Here is a 19,070-nt window from a genome sequence, read left to right as displayed (position 1 = left end):
AACACAATGCTGAAAGCACAAAACCATTTCAATTTTAATTCCAACTCTGTCTGTAATCAGTGATGGGAATACACAAGAGGACTAATGAGATATTTTATATCAACTTTTGTAGCTTAAGTGCTCTCACTTCAAAAGATGCAGCGATGTTTCCTAACAGCAGTGTAGTGACATCAACAGCTCTAACTTCCAGCAGCAGACTACTTGATGTGAAATACACATCTGAAATTCAGAAACTCATCTTCCCATGAATTTCACTATTTGTTAGGTTTCTTTTTCAACCAAGTCATCACCCTCTCCCTATGGCTGCTGCTCTTTGGCTTGCAGGGCTTTCAGCAGCAGTTTACTGGATTTGTACCATGGATCACAGGGTATCATTTTGCAAGATTGTTATGGCTCACACAAAAGATGATAAATTTGAGCTATTTAGGGCAACCATTTAGTACAAGCCATCCACTTAGAGGATCATCATTGCACTTGGACAACTATATCCTCTCACCTTTTTCTGCTGAATAATGTGAGGAAAAAATCCTCTCAGAGGGGGTTTGCTCTCAGATGAATGCACAGAGACTATTTATTACTTGGAGTAAGCGTTTAACAACAAATCACACTGGAGATTACCAGCTGTGCCTTCAGGTGTGTGGAAAATGACCAAGAACAGACCAAAAGTATTCTATGAAATACTGGGAGGGAACGAAACAAATATAAGAAGCTTTCCTCAAGCAAAAGATTAGGTTTTTAACCCCATCGCAAGTATCATATGGCAAAGCACATTTACAGAGTGCTAATTTGCCATTTAATCATGATCCAGTAACTTCATCAAGGAAATTAAAATGTAATCCCTGTTACTCCCTTCTCACAGTCACTTAAAGTGGTAGATGAGCAGCATTACCAAATATCAGAAGGTTTTTTGAACAAAATGATCTGGGGAAATGAGACATCATGCATCCAAATTTTCATGAGATAGGAAGAGCTAAAAGAAGTGCTGGTGTCTACACAGGCTGCAGCTCACAGTGTAGAGTGGGGGAGAAAAGCTTTCAGATTGCCACTTTGCCTTAAAAAGAACCAGATGACTTCTGTGTACACCACTAGCCTTTATAAATAGATATCTGTAGGAAGGAATGGCAAAAGGACTATTGCCTTGGGGGTATGCAAAGTGCTTAGTTCACAGGGAAAAGGCAATAAAAGTTCTGCTACTTCAGTGAAAAAAAGTTGGTTTTTTTATTGGTCCCATAATTTTGCTGAAGACTTAATATTCTAAATTTTCAGAGGTTTCCTCACCTGATGATCCTGAATCTTCCTGCCCACTACTCTGAATGTGTTGTTGCCTGTGTGATGATATATGTGAACTCTGCTGAATCCAGTTGATCCACCAGCTGGTACCCATTTCTTATTGGCATCATCGTAGACCATTACAGCAGCTCGTGCTTGGCAGATACTCTGTTCACTGTTAATATACAAAGTGGAGGAGAAAATAAAATTACTTGTGGCAAAGCATCATCTTTCTGGTTAACTTTTTAAAACGCAAAATGTTAAAGCAATACTCCTTGCAACTTGCTGAAACCTCCACCTTTCTGAATACAAAACCACCAGGACTCTGACATCTTGCTGACACGTGCTCATTCTGAAAAGCTGTGGTCCAGACAGACAGGCCTAACAACTAATAAAAGAGATCAAGAAGGTATTCACTACTTCTTTTTGCACTTTTCCTCCCTTACAGGTTTTTTCCCCTCCTTTTTCCCCACCACCAGCCATGAACTTTAATTAAATGCCATAACCACATACAAAGCTTTCTGCAAAGACCAAAGAATCTGGAGTTGCACTGGCTTCATACAATCTACACTTCTCAGTGGAAATTACTTCTGCAAGAGATAAGAATTGGAAGGCCCTTGCACCTTTTAACATAGAGAGAAGAAAACAATTACACAAAATAAAGTGCAGCACAAAAACTTCACCAGCTCATAAATGAAATGCACTTTGGTTTTAATACATGTTATAGCAGTTAACGCCCAGACGTAACATTTTCTCTCTCAGAAAAGGTTCTACTGATCACCAAAAGCGCAAATTCAACGAAAGATTGCCAGCAGTAGCTAATCCTGATTATGCTAGTCATCTGGAAGCTGAGCTACAGCCTGAAGTTAAAAAGGAGCATAACATGAATGTCATCATATAAGAAACACATGAAATGAGACCATACCAGAAACAGACTATTTATTAGGAGAGGAAAGGGTGACACCATGCAGGTTGTCTTTGCGGGAAATGTCCAGATGCAGACAGGAAATAAAAATAGAAAGGAATGATTTCTTATCAGTAAGTCAGATTCTCTGAACATACCACTCCAGCACATCCAACATTATAGACAGCACATGATGCCTGGCTTGCAAGGAATGTGCCTGCCATTTGGAAAACTGAGAAGGCTGAAGAATCATGCATCCTTCATAGGAAAGTAAAGGAGTATTTCTTCATATTTTATGAAAGAGGGAAAGGATGTCTCCCCCACCCATCCGTCTTGGGGTTTTTTTGTGGTTTTTATTGGTTGGTTGGTTTAAAAAGGGGTGTGTGTGTTTGTTGGGGTTTTTTTTCCCCGAAGACCATGCTGAATTTCCCAGTATCTTATTCACATCTCCCAACACAAGAAAATTCTGAAGTGCATCCAGCTGTTTAGTTAACTTTCAATACCAACATTTTTGAGAAAACAGAGTCAATTTCTATCACACTTTCCATGGTATTCTAACAATTAGAAAAGTGCTCAACACTGGGATGCTTTTCAAGGCTCATGGAGAAGACAGAATACTGAGATCATGTCTCATGCACGTGGGAGATTCATGACCAAATGAGGAAATAGGTTCCAAATTTTAAAAAGGCACGTGTTCTAATCCCATCACCTATTCAACAACCAGATCAGAATGGGATTACAACCTCTAATTAGACCACCCTTTTTCTAGCTCAATTAGGGATCTTAAAGCAATAATATACATAACTAAAGTGCTTCTTTTCTAAGCATAATTTATAGTTTAGACTGGAAGGACTACATCTGAACCAGGAAGAGAGATTAACTGCAAAGAAAATAAATTTTGGTAAAACTTTTAGGCATTTTGCAGTCCCATTAAATATATGCCACAGTGAAATATGGTTCCTTCACTTGAGAAGAGGACAGTGCAAGAACCTACTGGATTTCTTTATTTTTAGATATTTTGGCATACATCCTAAAGTTCAAACCTAGAAACATTCTGTACTGTTCACAAAGTACATGACAAACACTAGTGGTTTTTCTAAAATGCTTGACAGTAAACTTGGAAAACTTCTAAACCCATAATAAATTTTTCCTATATTTCAATTTGGATCAATCACAAGCATGATAAACCATAGGTGACAGGACCTAGATACTGATTTGGAAGCAGAGCCATGTGGTTCACAGAGTTCTTGCCAAGAAAGTAACGTCTACTCAGTCATGTGCCAGACAGCTTTAATAAAAAAGATTCTATTAAAAATTAAGACTATGATTCTAAGCTAATATGTTCCAATTACAACAAAGGCAGAACCACAGAGTGACTGAGTAATGGTACAGTGAGCTGAAGACTTAATTAATAGGACAGACCATCAAATTTCAGGTGCTCCTATTCAGCCTAAGTTTATAAAACTTTTTACATGATTTTATTTGACATACCAAAAAAATAAAGGAAGAAGAAAAAACTATTCATTTTAGAACTGTTTGGTATTCAAGTGGCAGTCTTCACAAGTGCAAATAAGATGACCTTGAATTGAATTTCTAGCTTTTCTTAACAACTGCTAAACTATTTTTAGTTCCACTTCTCAGGCCATGTCTTATAACTGGAAGTATTAACCAAGTCTAGATCTCAAGTACTTCATGCTCCATTTAAAATAAAACCATTTTCATAACAGGGAATTATTCATATAAAAATATGAGATGATTCACAAACTTTTAAAAGTGACAAATACAAACAATTTCCAGCTGACCTTTTCAATTACTACACAATAAACCTTCTGCCTTCATTTCATATAAATGTTATGACTAAAATTTCAGTGTTCCAGGTCTGTAATTTTCATATCCAGGTATCAATCTGAAGGTGACATACTCCCCTCCTGCCAACAGTTCCCAACACACAGCACCTTGTTTATCAGACTGCAAGAGTAAGATGGAAAAATGAAAGAAAGAAAAGATCCCTATGAGAAAGAAATTAAACCATCACAGGACGCTAGCCTATTTCCAGGGTTCAATAATGGTACATCAGTAGGTGAAGGGGAGATTTATTCAATTACTCTCTCTTAGTAGTAAGTTCTCTACAGTGATTAAACTTCCTTTTGAAGAAAAGCTTGGAGGCATGAGCTTTAGTGAAAAGAATCTTTAGTTCTGCTCTTCAATGGCAGAAGTTAATAGTTTAGCATCTAAATATAGTATATTGTATATTATAATTAGACACCATAAAATACTTAAGTATCAACCCTCCCCTAAAAAAATGCATACTAGAAATCCACTAACTTCAAAGGGCTACACCAAATCAAAAATTCACACTGTTAGCTCATGACCAGCTCTGACAGGTCTAATGAAAAATAAGGTTTAGGTTTTCTTCTGAAGATCCACCTTTTTCTAGGAAAATTCTGACTTTAGCATATACCTGAACCAGTCTCTTGTGTTCTACAAATATATTTGTAATAAACAATGTATAAACTTAAACTTCAGTGTAAATGAACAAGAGTCAAGTGAGCCAGAATGGTATCATTTATTGTATTTCTTGCTTTTCACACTTATGACACTTCCCTGCTGTACTTTTACTAGGAAACAGATCTTCACCCATCTCCGTATTTATACATGAGCTCTTTACAGTCCTCAGGGTTTGCTGTAACACGTGTGTCCTTTTCATGACCTGTGCTAGGGTGGCTTCCTTCGTTCACTACACCAGAATCACTCTGGTCTGATCACAAATGCAGATTTTTTACCTTACACTGGTGGCAAATAAACAAATTGTCTCCAGTTATGTTGGAAGAGAAAGCAAAAGGGTCTTCATCTCCTTGCCATGTCATTAGGCCTTCAAAAGCATCCTATTGGGTTTACTTGCCTATCTACAAATTTTCCTCTTCCTGGTGGGGTGTAATGGTTCCAGAAACCATTAGACTTGGATTAGCCTGCACCTTTTCAATATGTGAGTTGATTAGGGGATGTGGGAGATTGAGCATCTCCAGCTTCACATGCTACTGCCAAAATGCACAGCTGCTCCAAGAACTGTTTGCTAAATTATTAGGGCAGTGCATTGGGGAACTACAGTGAAATATTAACAAAGAAAACCTGAGAAATCCAATGTTCCCAAGTAAACTTACTAAACTTAGTATATGAAATTATTTGCAGAAAACAGAAAAGTCATACAAGGGAACATTCATGCAAAAAAGTGCTTACCAAACCTTAGGAGACAAAGTGTACAAAGCTCTCTTCCCAAAATGTAAAGCTTGACAAATAGCTGGATAAATATATGTTAGGAGGAGTTATTCTCCAGACAAAGATGTAAGGCTCTGATTGTTAAAGCCAGCCATTATTCTGGTTGAGTCCACCTACAGCAATACCATATAAAGCCAACGACAGGGTGGCTGGTTTTTATTTGGGGTGGAAGAGTGGGGGGAGGTCTGGCACTCAAAAGGCTCACACAAAAAACCACAGTAGTAATGAATCATAAGTATAAGATTATTCTTATGGGAGAATATACTTTCCTCCTCCAGTGATGAGATCATACAAAAAGCTCAAAAACCATAGCAAACTGAACCCTAGCAGACATCATTCTTTCGCCCAGATGGAATGTGTTCATTCTTTCACATCCCAAGTTCTTAAGCTCAATGCACAGTGACACCAATCCAGTCTGCTGACCTAAGCCTTATTTCTTTTTTTTTTTTTCCTCTCTACGAGAAGTGGATGCTTGGTTTTCCTCTCTCAAGAACTAAAAAGGATAAACATAATTCAAGGATCAAACTCATATGAAACACAGCACAATTGCAGCCACAGAAAAGATCATTTAAATACACTAACAAAAGCAAGGAAAAGCTGTGATTGCTCTGATGCTCAACCTTTGGTATTTTTGTCAGCAATGTAACAATAAGGGGTTTGAAAAATTATGTCCCATTACCACTGCTTCTGGTGATTCAGGCTTTTTTTTTTTTCTCCCTGCTATGTTCTCAATTTACAGAGACATAACAACATGTTCTTAAAATGTGCAGTCTTTGCAGGGCAGAAGGAATGGAAAGAGACACTGATTCATCAAACGCCTGTTTAGGATTTTCAAACCATGTGGCACAAAGCTAGAAAGAAACTCTAAACATTTCCAATTCTGATATCTTAAAAATACACTTTTTTTTAAAAGTAGCTAAATGCTGGTCCAGACATGAAGTTCTGTAACTTAGCGGTGGTGTTTTGCAAGGTAATTTTTCCTGCTTGTTCCTGAACCCCAACTGGCACAACACAGTGAAAATGTGTATTCTCTGTTTTGCCCTTTCAAAGTGAAAGCCAACCAAAATCAAAACAAAATCCCACATATACTGTACCACTACTTTCTATTAACTAAAACAGACACTGTAGACAAAGTTGCTGTGTATTCTAAGTTGCTCATCTGGCTTAACAGTTAAGCTCCTTCTTAGCATCTTGAAGTTGACACAGAAATGTTTCCTGTGCCCTCAAATATGCTCCAGACTGAACTCAATTACATAGCTTAATATTTATTTTTGGGAGTAGGGGAAGGAGCTTGGATTTCTTGACAGGGCTGATGTGAGTGAGGAGACGGGAAGAACTTTGGGTTACTTTAGGTTTTAACTCATAGTCAGCCGCTTTACTTTTATTCATTTCTTGAACTTTAGCACTTCAGCCAGAAGGACATCTCAGAGGAGGCTGAGTATAACAATTACCACCTCCTCCTGCCAGCAAGACATCCACACCATCAACAGGACATCATGGAAAAATATAAACCATTAGGACTCTGCAGAGGTTAACACAGTAGTTCAGTAAGTTCAATAAGTTAAGTTTCTCTAACACATCCTCAGCTGAAAAGTAAGAATCTCAACTTTCCCTGCATTACTAAAAGCCAGTTAAACATGCTGCTGGTAAGGGAACATCACATGTTTGGTACAGCAGAAGGAATCAAGATGTGCTAGATGTGCTGTGCCACTTGTACCCAACTTCAAATGATGCAGCTTGCCCACTCCAACACTTCAGCCAGTATGGAATTTACTTGCTATTTAGGTTTTAAAATAAGACTCAGTTAGGAGCAGCTGATTAATGTGACCTGTTTCCATGTGGATTCTTCTTCAGACACTACAATCCCCCACAGGACAAGAGTCCTTGTTGATTCCTTCCAGCAGATCCAACTCAAACAAGAGTGGCTGTTAAAACAGGAGGTGAAAGCAGAGGGAGAAATCCCAGATTGCTTCACTAACAGCTCTCCTATACTTGCCTGTGCCTAGAAAACTTTTGATTGATAACTGAGAGATTCATTCATCTCTCCCACTTTTCCGTCTCTGATAACCAAGAGATTCATTCATCTCTCCCACTTTTTCTTCTCATGAATTACTCAGAATACAGATTAGCTGCAACATCAGAAACCAGCAGAAAATCCTGCATGGAAAAGTCCCAACTAGAAATAAAACTAGTACTGCTGAGAAGCAGGGGAAACTGAATCATTGGAATTAATAGTTGGCAAAGGAAAGGTGCTTTGCTTTTGGCACAGGATTCTGCAACCCTCCAGAGTTTTAGTTGGTACAGTTTGCTGGGGACAAACTTTCTTTGCTCAGTGAGCACCTTCTACCAAAAGAAAATTGGTTTTCATCTTGTGTATAAAAGCATTTAACATTAATTTAGGAGAAGTCTGCTCTTGAAGCCAGAAAATTCTTATAAATTTCTCATGTTGCTATAAATCTGCTCCTTGATGATTTTGCATTTGTAGCTTGTTCCACTCCAGCAGGTGAATATCAAACAGCTGAAAGAAATCATGGCAGGACATTCAGGCAGAAAGAGAAATTATTTAGAACAGCAGGCTGATGTCAAGTGAAAGCCCACTTTTCACACAGAATTTCCAATTTAAAATCCAAAGAAATTTTCTTTACCCAAACGTTTCACATGCCATATTTCATGCAATGGACAAAGCAATTTTGTGTTGGCCATTCAATATTGTCTCTAGATTTGTCATACACTGGTTCACATAAAAATTCACCTATTCTGTCAAAGGAAATCAGGAAGATCTAGGAGAGAATACGACAAGTCAAACCAATAAACATTGACACTACAGAGGCAAACCTTAAAAAACCCAGAAGTATTAATAGGAATTAAGAACAGCAGACTGAAAACCATGGATATTGAATAGCATGGAACTAGTTGTATTAACAATGGCTAACTGTATATGCAATAATGTAATGTAGTATTAATAAAATATACATATGTGACTAAATTTATCTACCCTTAAATTCATAAATACTCTCTGAAGTCCAACCGAAGATGATATTAAGATACTTCACTTCTCAAATCTCAGTTTAAATAGACTGTGTAATTACCCAAAACCAGATACCAGTTTTTTAAGAGAAACAGACACTAAAATCCTTTCATACACAAAGGTAGGGTGTTTTTTAAGCAATTCCTTCAGCAGACAGAAGGAACAATCATTTGCTACCTTGTTCCTTTAAAAAGTATAGAACTCTGAACTTTTATCATCCATCATTCCAAGCTTGAGACAGAGAAGAATATGAATATGCTAGAATTTTATACAGAGATTTGGTCCTTGCCTTGTATGCAAACTAGTGATAACTTCATGGAAATTCTTTATTAGAAGCCTTCATTATTTTAGCTTGGAGGTAAGATTTTCAATGAAACAGCCTGCAAGAGACAAGAGCAACATTTTCCCACTTTCTTCCACTATTTTCTAGATCTTTTCATCCCACAGAGAATCATGAAGATATTTTTTCTCAATAAATGTTTCCAACAGATGTTTTGAAAAAAAAAATCAGGACTACACAGAGGCCAACAATTTCGTTATAACACATTTACACTGACAGGGGAAATCTTTCTAGCCATTATTTTTATACTGGTAGAATCAAGTCCTGCATTTAGACTCCACAGAACCATGAAATAAGATAATTCCGTTTATGCTTGCTCCATGCACTCATCCATATTCTCGTTTTCTTTTATCCTCTTATACAGGGGTGTTTCCCCTTAGACATGGCATCTTCGGTAATTTATCCTGATTTTTTCCTGAAAATATTACATTGTTACAATCAAATCCACTTTTCCACTGATTCTTCAAACATATTTCTTCAGGGCATTTACTATTTTGCTTATGCTAAAAGACTGTGCAGAATCCATGCAGTAATTGAAGCAGATTCCATTTCCTCAAAGCAGATTCAATACAGTACCATCACAAGCCAAAGGTTTGGCCCCAGTAAAGGCTAATTTTGTCTGGGTACTGATTTTACTCAAAAGTAAAAGAGGAGCAGAAGATTCCTACCATGCTCTTTTACCTATCTCAAGACAGATTTTTATCAAAAATCAATTTCTTGTTTTGTCTCTGTTGTCAAAGCTAATGGAAAAAAATCTCTACAGCAATATCTGGGGATGAACCAATCTGGAAGGACCAAGGTACCCTGTAATTGAACAATGCTATCAACCATAGAATCAGTATCTTTACCAAATAAGAACAATCATCAGAGATTGAAAAGTTCAAAGCTTTTAACCTGAAGGTCTTTAAAGGCCAGGACCAAAAGCTAGCCAGACACAGTAGTTCTTTCCTACAAATAGTCTATTTCTCGAGGGCTTGCTGCTTTCTCTGCTGTGATTCCATGAATCTGAGCCCAACATACTGTGGAAAGCCTTTTTAAGTAGGCATGAAAAACATCATCTCCAAGACTGACAGCTGATGACTTCCTGTGAAAAACCACTTAACATACATACATTTCCTATGTTCTATACATATTTTAACAAAAAGTGACCTTCTTCTGGTATTTCCTAAGCTTTCAACACATGGTACAAATCACAGCTTTCAGAGCCCAGATTCCCCAGGCAATCCGAGTTCCCGAACACGCTGCAACAGAATCCATCAGTACATTACCAGCACCACAGATCATGTAACTCATTTTACTTTCAGATAGCCACTGCCCAATTCCTCTTGGAACAGCAAGAGAGCAGTGTTTTTACAAAACCCACCACCATATTTTGTTAATTCAGCACTTGTTTTTAAACACCAGGTTGACGTTGACACGAATGAGAAAACTAGGCCAGGTTGGATAGGGCTCTGAGGAACCTGGTCGAGTAGAAAGTGTCCCTGCCCCATGGCACAGGGGTTGGAACTGGGTGATGTTTAAGGTCCCTTCCAACCCAAACCTTCTATGGTTTTATGGCTTTATCATGAAAATGTGAGCAGCAAAGTACAAGAAAAGGCTACATTTAATTGCCTTGGTCTCAAAACCAAGTTTTGTTCCCAGAGTTTCCAGGTCTGCATGAGTATTGCATTAGAGGGAAATAAAGTGAGGGGCTCCCGTTGGATGAACTGGACACAGAATCCATCAAACCAAACAGTATGCACCCAACACAGGTGAAGGTACCGTGTGGTGACACCATGAGGTCACTCTAACAGCTTTATGGGGTGATCAAAATAACTTCCTGACAGCCTGAAAAAGACAAATGTCATGGCCATCCTCCAACAGAACAAGAAACAAGGTTTGGGGAGCCAGAGGCCCAAAGGGTTGCAGGGAACAGTTTGACATCTACCTGGTAAGCCGTTACTGGTGCATTTCTCAGGGGGGTCAATACCAGCTAGGATGCTGTTTAATGCTTGTCGATCACTAGGAAAATGGGATGTAATGAAACTTCAGCAAGTCTGTGGATGCGTTTCTGTAAACTGGGGTAGACTGGTGTGCTGGACAGCAGAGCTGCTGTTCAGAGGTTTCTCAGCAGGCTGGAGAAGTCAGGTGACAGAAACCTCAAGAAATCTGGAGGCAAGGGCTAAAACTTGCACGTGGGACAAAAATAACCTCAATCATGTAGAAAATGATTATCCCCTCTATTCAGACTGCATCTGGCACATTGTGCCCAGTTTTGGGCTTCCCAGTGAAAAGAAAGACTTTGACAAATTGGAGCAAATCAAAGAGAAAACCATTAATGGGGCTAGAGGAAAAGATGTACCAGGAGCGGCTTCACAGCTGTGCTTGTTCAGCCTCCAGCTAAGGCAGGAACATAATGGCCACTCTCAACTACTCAACAGGGAATTACAGGGAACAAGAGTCACAATCTTCTCAGAAGTGCACTACGGAAAGGTAAGAGATAATCAAAAAGTGCAGAAAAGGAGCTTTTAACCAGGCAAGGAAAAGTTGCACCAAGAAATCAGTGAAATACTGGGAGAGGCTGCCCAGAGGAGCGGTGGAATCTCCAACCTTTGAGACTTCAAAATTCAACCCTGCCAAGGTGATGGGAGCAGATGAACCCCAAGAACTCCCACCTTGACTAGGACAGTGTGTGGCTCTAGAAGAAATAAAATTCTTTGAGAACACCCCACTGAATTGCAGATATATAAGTACCTTATTTATGACGATTTCTGCCTTAGCACCTCATTTTATTGGAATGCTCTTCCCAAAAATAACAACATGCATTTCACACTTGAAGTTTCAAGCAGCCTCTCCTTCTGTAGCCTTTAAATGAAGATCTTAAAGATTGTTGGTAGTTCTAACATTCAAAGTCTAAAAGTAAGAGGTTTAAATAAACAACATAGTATTTATATCACTGATGTGCACTACCAAATAAATGTCTAAATATTTAATAATACGCAATAAGCCTTATTTCTTTCACACTCCTCCCAACAAAACACAAGATTGATTCATGAATTTCTGACATCTCTTAACAAGTCTGTACTACAAAATACTTCAAATATAAACAGAGCTCTTGACAATCCTGTCCTCATTTCCGAGGGCACCAGGATAAGGCAAAGTTCTGGGCCTTATTCAAGCTGCTTGAAACAAATGAATTCTTAAGCAACCCAAGACCTGTCACGGTGTAGTAAGCAAACACTGATGTGTAAAAATTACCCCAGTTACAACTGCTTCCTTGTACAGGAAAATCTAATGAGCAGTCTTAAGTTGAGCATTCAGTAGAGACATTTATGATAATGTGTAAAACAAAGGAATACTAAATTTCCACTTAAATGCCTCTCTACAGTAGAGCTCTGCTCTCCTCTTTGAGCACAGGTTTCCACATAGAAATTTCACAAATCAAGGAGAGGTTACTATCATCAAGTTCACACAATCTGGAAGCATTCTGCTTTCATTTCAATTATGGGTTATTTACATTTGCCATTGAATGCAGTCGATGTTATCACCTATATTGAAATATGAATTCAATTTTCGTGCCAAACTACTGCATTTACCCACAGAACAGCACATTTTTCTTGCACTTTCCTCTTCCGTGATCCAAATTACTTTTTGGCAAGGCTAAGTCAGTCTTATTTTGAATAACTCTGATTTCTTTCCCACATCATTTTATCTCTCAATATCATTTCTTAAGCTACAATTTTTTCACTCCTCCTATATATTAGTAATATCCTTCCTGAAGTGGCTACTCACACAGCTACTTCAGTAGCTCTTCTTCCAAGTATGACTGCAAGTCAGTTAAGACTAACCTCTAACTTGAAGAAATTCCTGATTGAAACTCATACAGCAGTCCCCAAATTCCTCCCTTCTTCCAGCAATGCTTACTAATACACTTCCCTCAAGGTACTAAGGCTTGTCATTAAAATCTAGTTCCTTAGGTATATTCTCAATTGCATACACTCTTCTACTAAATACACCTTAAATTAACCTATAATCACTCAAACCTGTGATCAGTTTTTCCTCTAAATATCCTTAAACAGCGCTACGTCACAACTAACAGTAAAAAACTCTGCATTTCCCAAAGTCTGAATCTTGGTTTCATCAGTTAATGACTTTGATAATAACAAGGTGGTAAAGGTAATATAATCTAAAAATTCTACCACTATTTATACATTTATTTATAAATCAAATCCTTTTTCTGGAGCTGGCAGAGGGATTCAGAGGAATCTGTCCTGTCATGTATGTGCTACTGTAATTCTAACAGAAGGGACAGGTTACTTGTACAGTAACTGTTACCTGTACAAGCAAAAGGCTTGAAGTGCTCTACTCGTCCTTTCCAGACTAGCAGGCAAAGACCAGCACAAGAAGAAATTGGAAAATCAATGCTAGAATTCATTGCAAAAGTATTTTGAGACTCAGTGACCCACTTTTAACTTTGAACACCAACAGACGACTGCAGTAACTAATTCAATCTAGTTAATAATTAACATTAACATTTGTGCATTCATTACATCTAACATTCTGTCCTAGAAATTTGGATGATCTAGATGCACCATGAAACACTGAGTAGAAGCTGTTTGATTTTCCCACAATGTCAGCTATTTCAAGCATCTCTTGCAATAAAAATTAAGCAGCTAGAGTGCAGTGGCAGTAAGCACACAGCCCTTGAACAGAAGTGTATCAACACAGATGTGTGCTTGAAACACTTGTTTGGAGGAGTTTTACCCACACAGAGCAGCCAGCACAAATGGGCATTTGCACCATCATCTCAATGAGTAACACCAAAAACTATTTCTCAACATACCTTGCCTCTCTGAAAAAGGTCTGTATCAAAACTCTACCAAAATTGTTACAGTCAAAAAAAGAAATAGGATTCTCACTCCAGAGCAGACAACACCCACAAGGAAAAAATGAATAAATTATTATGCAAGGTCATTAAAGTTACCATATTGATCAACATCTTCATCATGATTTACACACTGGTTTTTCTTCTAGAGAGCAGCTCCTCTAGCATTTCAAACCTCTTGGCAAAGAAATTATTGCTTCAGACTGCAATACTTTGTTTCCCCCATTTTAGGATGCTTTGCTTGTTAGCTTCTTAAATGTTGTCACTGAGATCTGCCTTCACACCAGAAAAACAGTTACCAAGTTAAACAGTGAGAAACTGTGTTTGCCTTGCTTTCCTGCTCCCAATTTTTAAGCAGTTCAGCTGTCTCTCCAGTTGTTCCCTTTGCTTTGCAAATGCTCATGTTTAGAGACAAAACCTCGATTTTAAGACTCGAAAGGCAACTCTCTTTCACATTTACACTAATCTTAAATGCGTGTCCCGGCTGGAAACAGGACAATATGCTAATCTGTTAAACAGTAGGATCTACAGTAACAGGGACATATCCATGTTCTGTTCCATTAAAATACCACCTACCTTTACCCCCAAGTTTTACAACAAATTGCATCACATCTACTGGTGATAGCAAAAGGAGATTGTATTTCCCAAGAGTCCTTTCATTTTAAACTTTCCCAGACATGACAAATCACACTTTCATGTATATCTGCATGAACAAATACAAATAATTACTCAACAAATCCAAAACCTCTGCATGTGAATTTCCATCTGTACTTGGGCACAACACTTGACTCCCGAACAGCCAGGATTTGATTAAAACATTTTCTTCTTCACTCAGAAGAAAAAAGTATACAGATTCTTATATTTTCATATATTATGTTGTACACATAATGCATTACTTTACAAAAAAAAATCCACTGTGTAAGTCCTTTATATCCAATGGTATTACCAGGTCGGGAAGTCCCTTAAAGTTCTGATAAAAATATTTTTTTTTCCTTTAGGGCAAGGACAAAAGTAGTTGCTGGCTTCCTTTACTAGAAAAACAGGAAAATAAAGTTTTCAAAATAGCAATTAGATCCAAAAAAACCCTGATCTAGCAAGAGGACATTTATTACATTACTATCAAAACTGGAAGATATGTTTAGATATTTTCTTCTAATATTAGTTAGAATTGGATGTCAGCTATTCTATTTCCTCCTTTTCAAGGAGCACAACTGACTACACCTTACCACCCCCAAGAGCCCAGTACTTAAACTGAAAATAGTATTACTTTGTACTTAATTTTACTGCTTATCTTTTCTTACCCAAGTTTATTCAGTGAATCGTTACAGATAAGGAAGAAATTCTCATTAAACTGAAATTAGAAATTCAATCTAGAAAGTAGGAATACAAACAGCCCAAACAGAACAGCAGCTCTAGCCAGTTAAGGATTTTATTCTGTGGTTTTAAGTATTAAAAATACATCAGAGGAATAAAAAGGTAGAGGCCTACACTAATCACTATACATTCCAAATGAAAAAAAGACTTGTAAACTCCAACTGGGGAAAGAGTATTTAAAAGCAGAGTTATACATTCCTTGATTATTTGCCCTAATAAATTATTTAGAGGAGAAACTACAACGCAAAGGTGAGCTGAAGAACAATTTTGCTCACACTAGAAAATTAAGACTCCTTATCAGCATATCCATTGTTTAGGTTTGCGCTAGCTGCAAGTGCCAGAAAGCTTTATCTGAACAGGGATTTTCACTGGTTCAGCTAATCCAGCAGTAATTATCGGAAAACGCTATTTTAACGCATAAAGGCAGCACAATCCAGCTGGCATCCCAGGGGCCTCTCTCATTGTACAAGATGGCTGTTGCCGGGCTCCAAATGGAACGTGCCTTTCATTGCTCTAGATCAACACTCCAACCACTGTATTATCATCCCTCTCCAGCTACAGCTCCGTTTTACAAACCACCTTTCCCAGGCCACCTCGCCTTGTTTTAACCAGCATTTTGTGATGTTACTGTCTCTCGCACTCATTTCAGTGCTAAGATAACTTGTGCTTCATGTCAGAGAACATTTGACTGCTTTTTACAGCCCGTACTACTAAGTCGGGTTTTTCCAGTGTCACGACACTCTTTTAACAGCTATGCTCCGAGGTTTAATCTTTAATCCGCACAGGGAGTGTTCTGCATCTTCCCTCTTTACAGAAGCTTTGGGATTCCTACTCTCTAACCAGAGCCTTCAGGTCTGCTTGCAAACAAAGACTTTTGAGGCAGCTTGGGTGGGGTTTTTCTGGTTTTGTTTTGTTTTGGGTTCTTCTGGTGTGTTGATGGGAGATTTTTGTTTTTAACTCAAGAATACTTCCATGCTGTAGCACACACATCAATTTGATGACACCAGCTACGTGCTTAACAAGATTTAGCTCTATCCAGTTGTTACCTGCTTCTCAAAAGCCCTCTTTTAGGCAAATGATACACAAGACAAGGGGATTAACACCAAACAGCATTTTCAGACTAGCTATACATTCATATTCCAGAATATATTATGTGATCAGCTGCTAACCTGAGGTAAGCAAACAGACTGCACTACCAACCCCAAATAGGTATTTTGCAGGGAGACAGAGGGAAAAGAGAAATTTTATTACCAGCTTTATGCCATATGTGGTCACATGTTAAAACCACAGTTCAATCAGCTGGTCCCTGATATAGTCTAATCCAGTTTCCATTTCTGCACATCCAATTGTCCAAATTCATTTCTTAAAAGCAGATGATGAAATGTAACAATAAAATTTGGTTAATGTAAAGTGACACAAAGTCAACAGAACTTAGTTTACACATCTCCCTGCACAAAACAAATAGGTAATGTTCCAGAAAACACTAAACCCTTAAATAGGCTGCAAAAAATTACATACTTGCAACTTTTTTTCCATTATGACCTTTTTTCTCCCCTACATCAGCGTATTAGTTGTGGGGGTTGTTTTGTTTTTCGAGTTTATCTTCAAAAGCAAAAAGGTAAACTTCTCCCTCCTCCCATGAACAAAGAACAGCATTCACTGCCTCTATGAAGGACCTAAGGGCTGTGAGTCATTTGTTTTGGAAAAAAGCTCCCAAAGGCTATCAAGCAAGACTGTTGAGATAAAGCCTTTCAAGACTTACATCAGGGTTTCCCAGACACTACGTGTACCAGTAAGTGCAGACTAATCATATTTTGTCAGACTGCACACTATTTCTGAATCCATCTACCAGCATGCCAGCCAGGATAATGTAACCATAAACTATTAGAAGCACATGCTACTCCATATAAGAGTTCTTCTGCTTCTGCATCCTCATTCAAGTTGCTTCAGAAGTGCTTCGGGGCTTTTAACAAAACTGAGACAAATTAGAAGCAAAACCAAGCAGGGGGACTCAAGGTTCCCATTGCCAGCAATGAGTGAACAAAGCAGAAAGCTGCAGAAAGGCTGTTCCAGGCCAAACGAGAAAAGAAGCCCCAGCAAACTGGTTAGCTACCCTACCCGCACAATGCTCTGAATTAGCCAAAGTTCTGGTTTGGTTTAGAAACTTTTATTCCAGGCACCTACGGCTGCCAGCAACCTAGGCAGTCTAATCAACTCCAGGCCTTGTTAGAAGCAGCAGTTGGGATGTCAGTAGCTGTTTCCCTTATGGTTCTGTGTCAGACCTACAGCAGCATTTGCACTCAAAGCAGGACAGAGGCTATTTAAATCCAGCTATGGCAATACATCTTCCTCCACCAGCTGGGACATCAGGCAGTGGTTTTTAACAGCTAATATCTGCTAAATTAAGTGGACACACACAGATGTCCACAGGAGCAAGGCTTCTCAAAAAATAACCCCAAACCAACACAAAAGCACAGGAATTTTGAAGAAAATATTCCAATGAAAAAATACAATAACAAGCACCAGCATGCAGTTTTACCTCTTCCTGCCTAACAATGGTCAGAAAAGTAGTCAACACGTTAAGGGAGCATTGAAAGCAAACTGGAAAGTCTGGAAATGGACCAAATACTATTCACAGTTCCTCACAAAACACAGCATACAGTGGGACCCACCATGAGCACCTGTACTTCCTTCACCTCAACAGCCAAAAAAACAATTAGAAAAGCCTTCAAATGGAATAAAGCAGCACCCTCAAACACCTAAAAATACTGTTGTATCACATAAAGACATTCAGTTTATGGAACAGCTTCATGAAAAAACATGCATGTCTTTCATAGAGCAGTATAAGCCCATCGGGAATACCCTTATACAAAATCTTTTTAAAAGATAAATAACTGTACAAAGTACAGACGTATAAAACAGTTTCTTCCCCTCCATTAAGTAACCAGCATTCACACTGCAAGACCTAGTGATATTAACAATGGCTTGGCCAAAACAGTCCAAATAGTATTGTTAACTGCCAAGAGCAGGGACTTCCTGTTGAGAGGCAAATCCACTGCCGAGTATGAAAAAACTAATGCTCACAAAAACTAAGATTACTTGTGGAATCTAAGATTTACCACTTTATAACCTTTTCTGTGACAAATCCATTGATGAGTAGCTTGTCATGAAATAGTGTATGTGGGGCGGGGAAGCTGTAACTACTAGTGGTCACTTTGGAACTGTTTGTAATAATCTGGGTAATATGGGCACATACAAGGCTACAGGCAAAGTACCACCTTCCTACCAGGAAGGACAAAAGATCACACAGAAGCGACAGGCACTGCCTTTCATCATTAGCCAACTTATTTAGGGCAGGGGGGAAGCACTGCATGCTAAGTATATGGTATTGACATCTATCCACATAACGTAAAATCTAAAGCATAAGGGAAAGTAACTTCAGTTTGCTTTCTACAAACACAAGCACAAAGTAGAACACTTTGGACTACAGCAGACATACAAATTGTATGTGAAAACACTTGGCAAGGCAGAAGTGCATCAAAAAAAGACACGGGAGTTGCAAGGTTACAAAATAAAAGAGCAAACCATTCCACACCAAGGAAAAAACCTGAGGATGTACTAACAACATCCTCCATAAACAAGAATAACAGGAAAATTCCTCTAACAGTAACAGCAGTGAAATACTAGAACAGACTCTGTAGAAATATTGTGAAATCTCACAGAAGATTCTGAAAAAAGTTACACATGTCAAGAGAAGTTTACTGGATTCTTTATTCTCAGGCTGCTATTTTTGGAGCATCCCTGTGCACAGGCAGCCCCTTGATCACAGAGCCAGCAGAGCACACTTGCAAGCAGAAAGCGCCAGCAGCCCTTTCTGACACCACTGCGGGGAGGGATGGACCCCCATCACATGAAACCCCCCAGGCAGTGATGCAATTCCACAGGTATCCATCACGGGTGAACGCTGTCACAGGAGAGACCAGCACTGGCTCCAAGCAGGACAAGGTCAAGATCC

The 19,070-nt window shown here is 38.6% G+C and overlaps 1 protein-coding gene across 6 annotated transcripts in view; it reads right to left on the bottom strand.

The window, feature by feature from the left end:
* Positions 1-19,070, bottom strand: part of ENAH (ENAH actin regulator) — a 90,616-nt gene that overhangs the window by 44,359 nt on the left and 27,187 nt on the right. For all 6 annotated transcript variants that reach the window (XM_066178172.1, XM_066178173.1, XM_066178176.1 and 3 more), the window contains exon 2: positions 1,279-1,444. In XM_066178172.1, the coding sequence (XP_066034269.1) occupies positions 1,279-1,444 (166 nt within the window). The remainder of the gene's footprint in view (positions 1-1,278; positions 1,445-19,070) is intronic.

Source organism: Chamaea fasciata, unplaced genomic scaffold (genome assembly GCF_029207755.1).
Source record: "Chamaea fasciata isolate MVZ Bird 193981 ecotype frontalis unplaced genomic scaffold, bChaFas1.0.hap1 SCAF_3, whole genome shotgun sequence".
Taxonomy (NCBI): Eukaryota; Metazoa; Chordata; class Aves; order Passeriformes; family Sylviidae; genus Chamaea; species Chamaea fasciata.
This window is presented reverse-complemented; position numbering and strand designations above follow the sequence as displayed.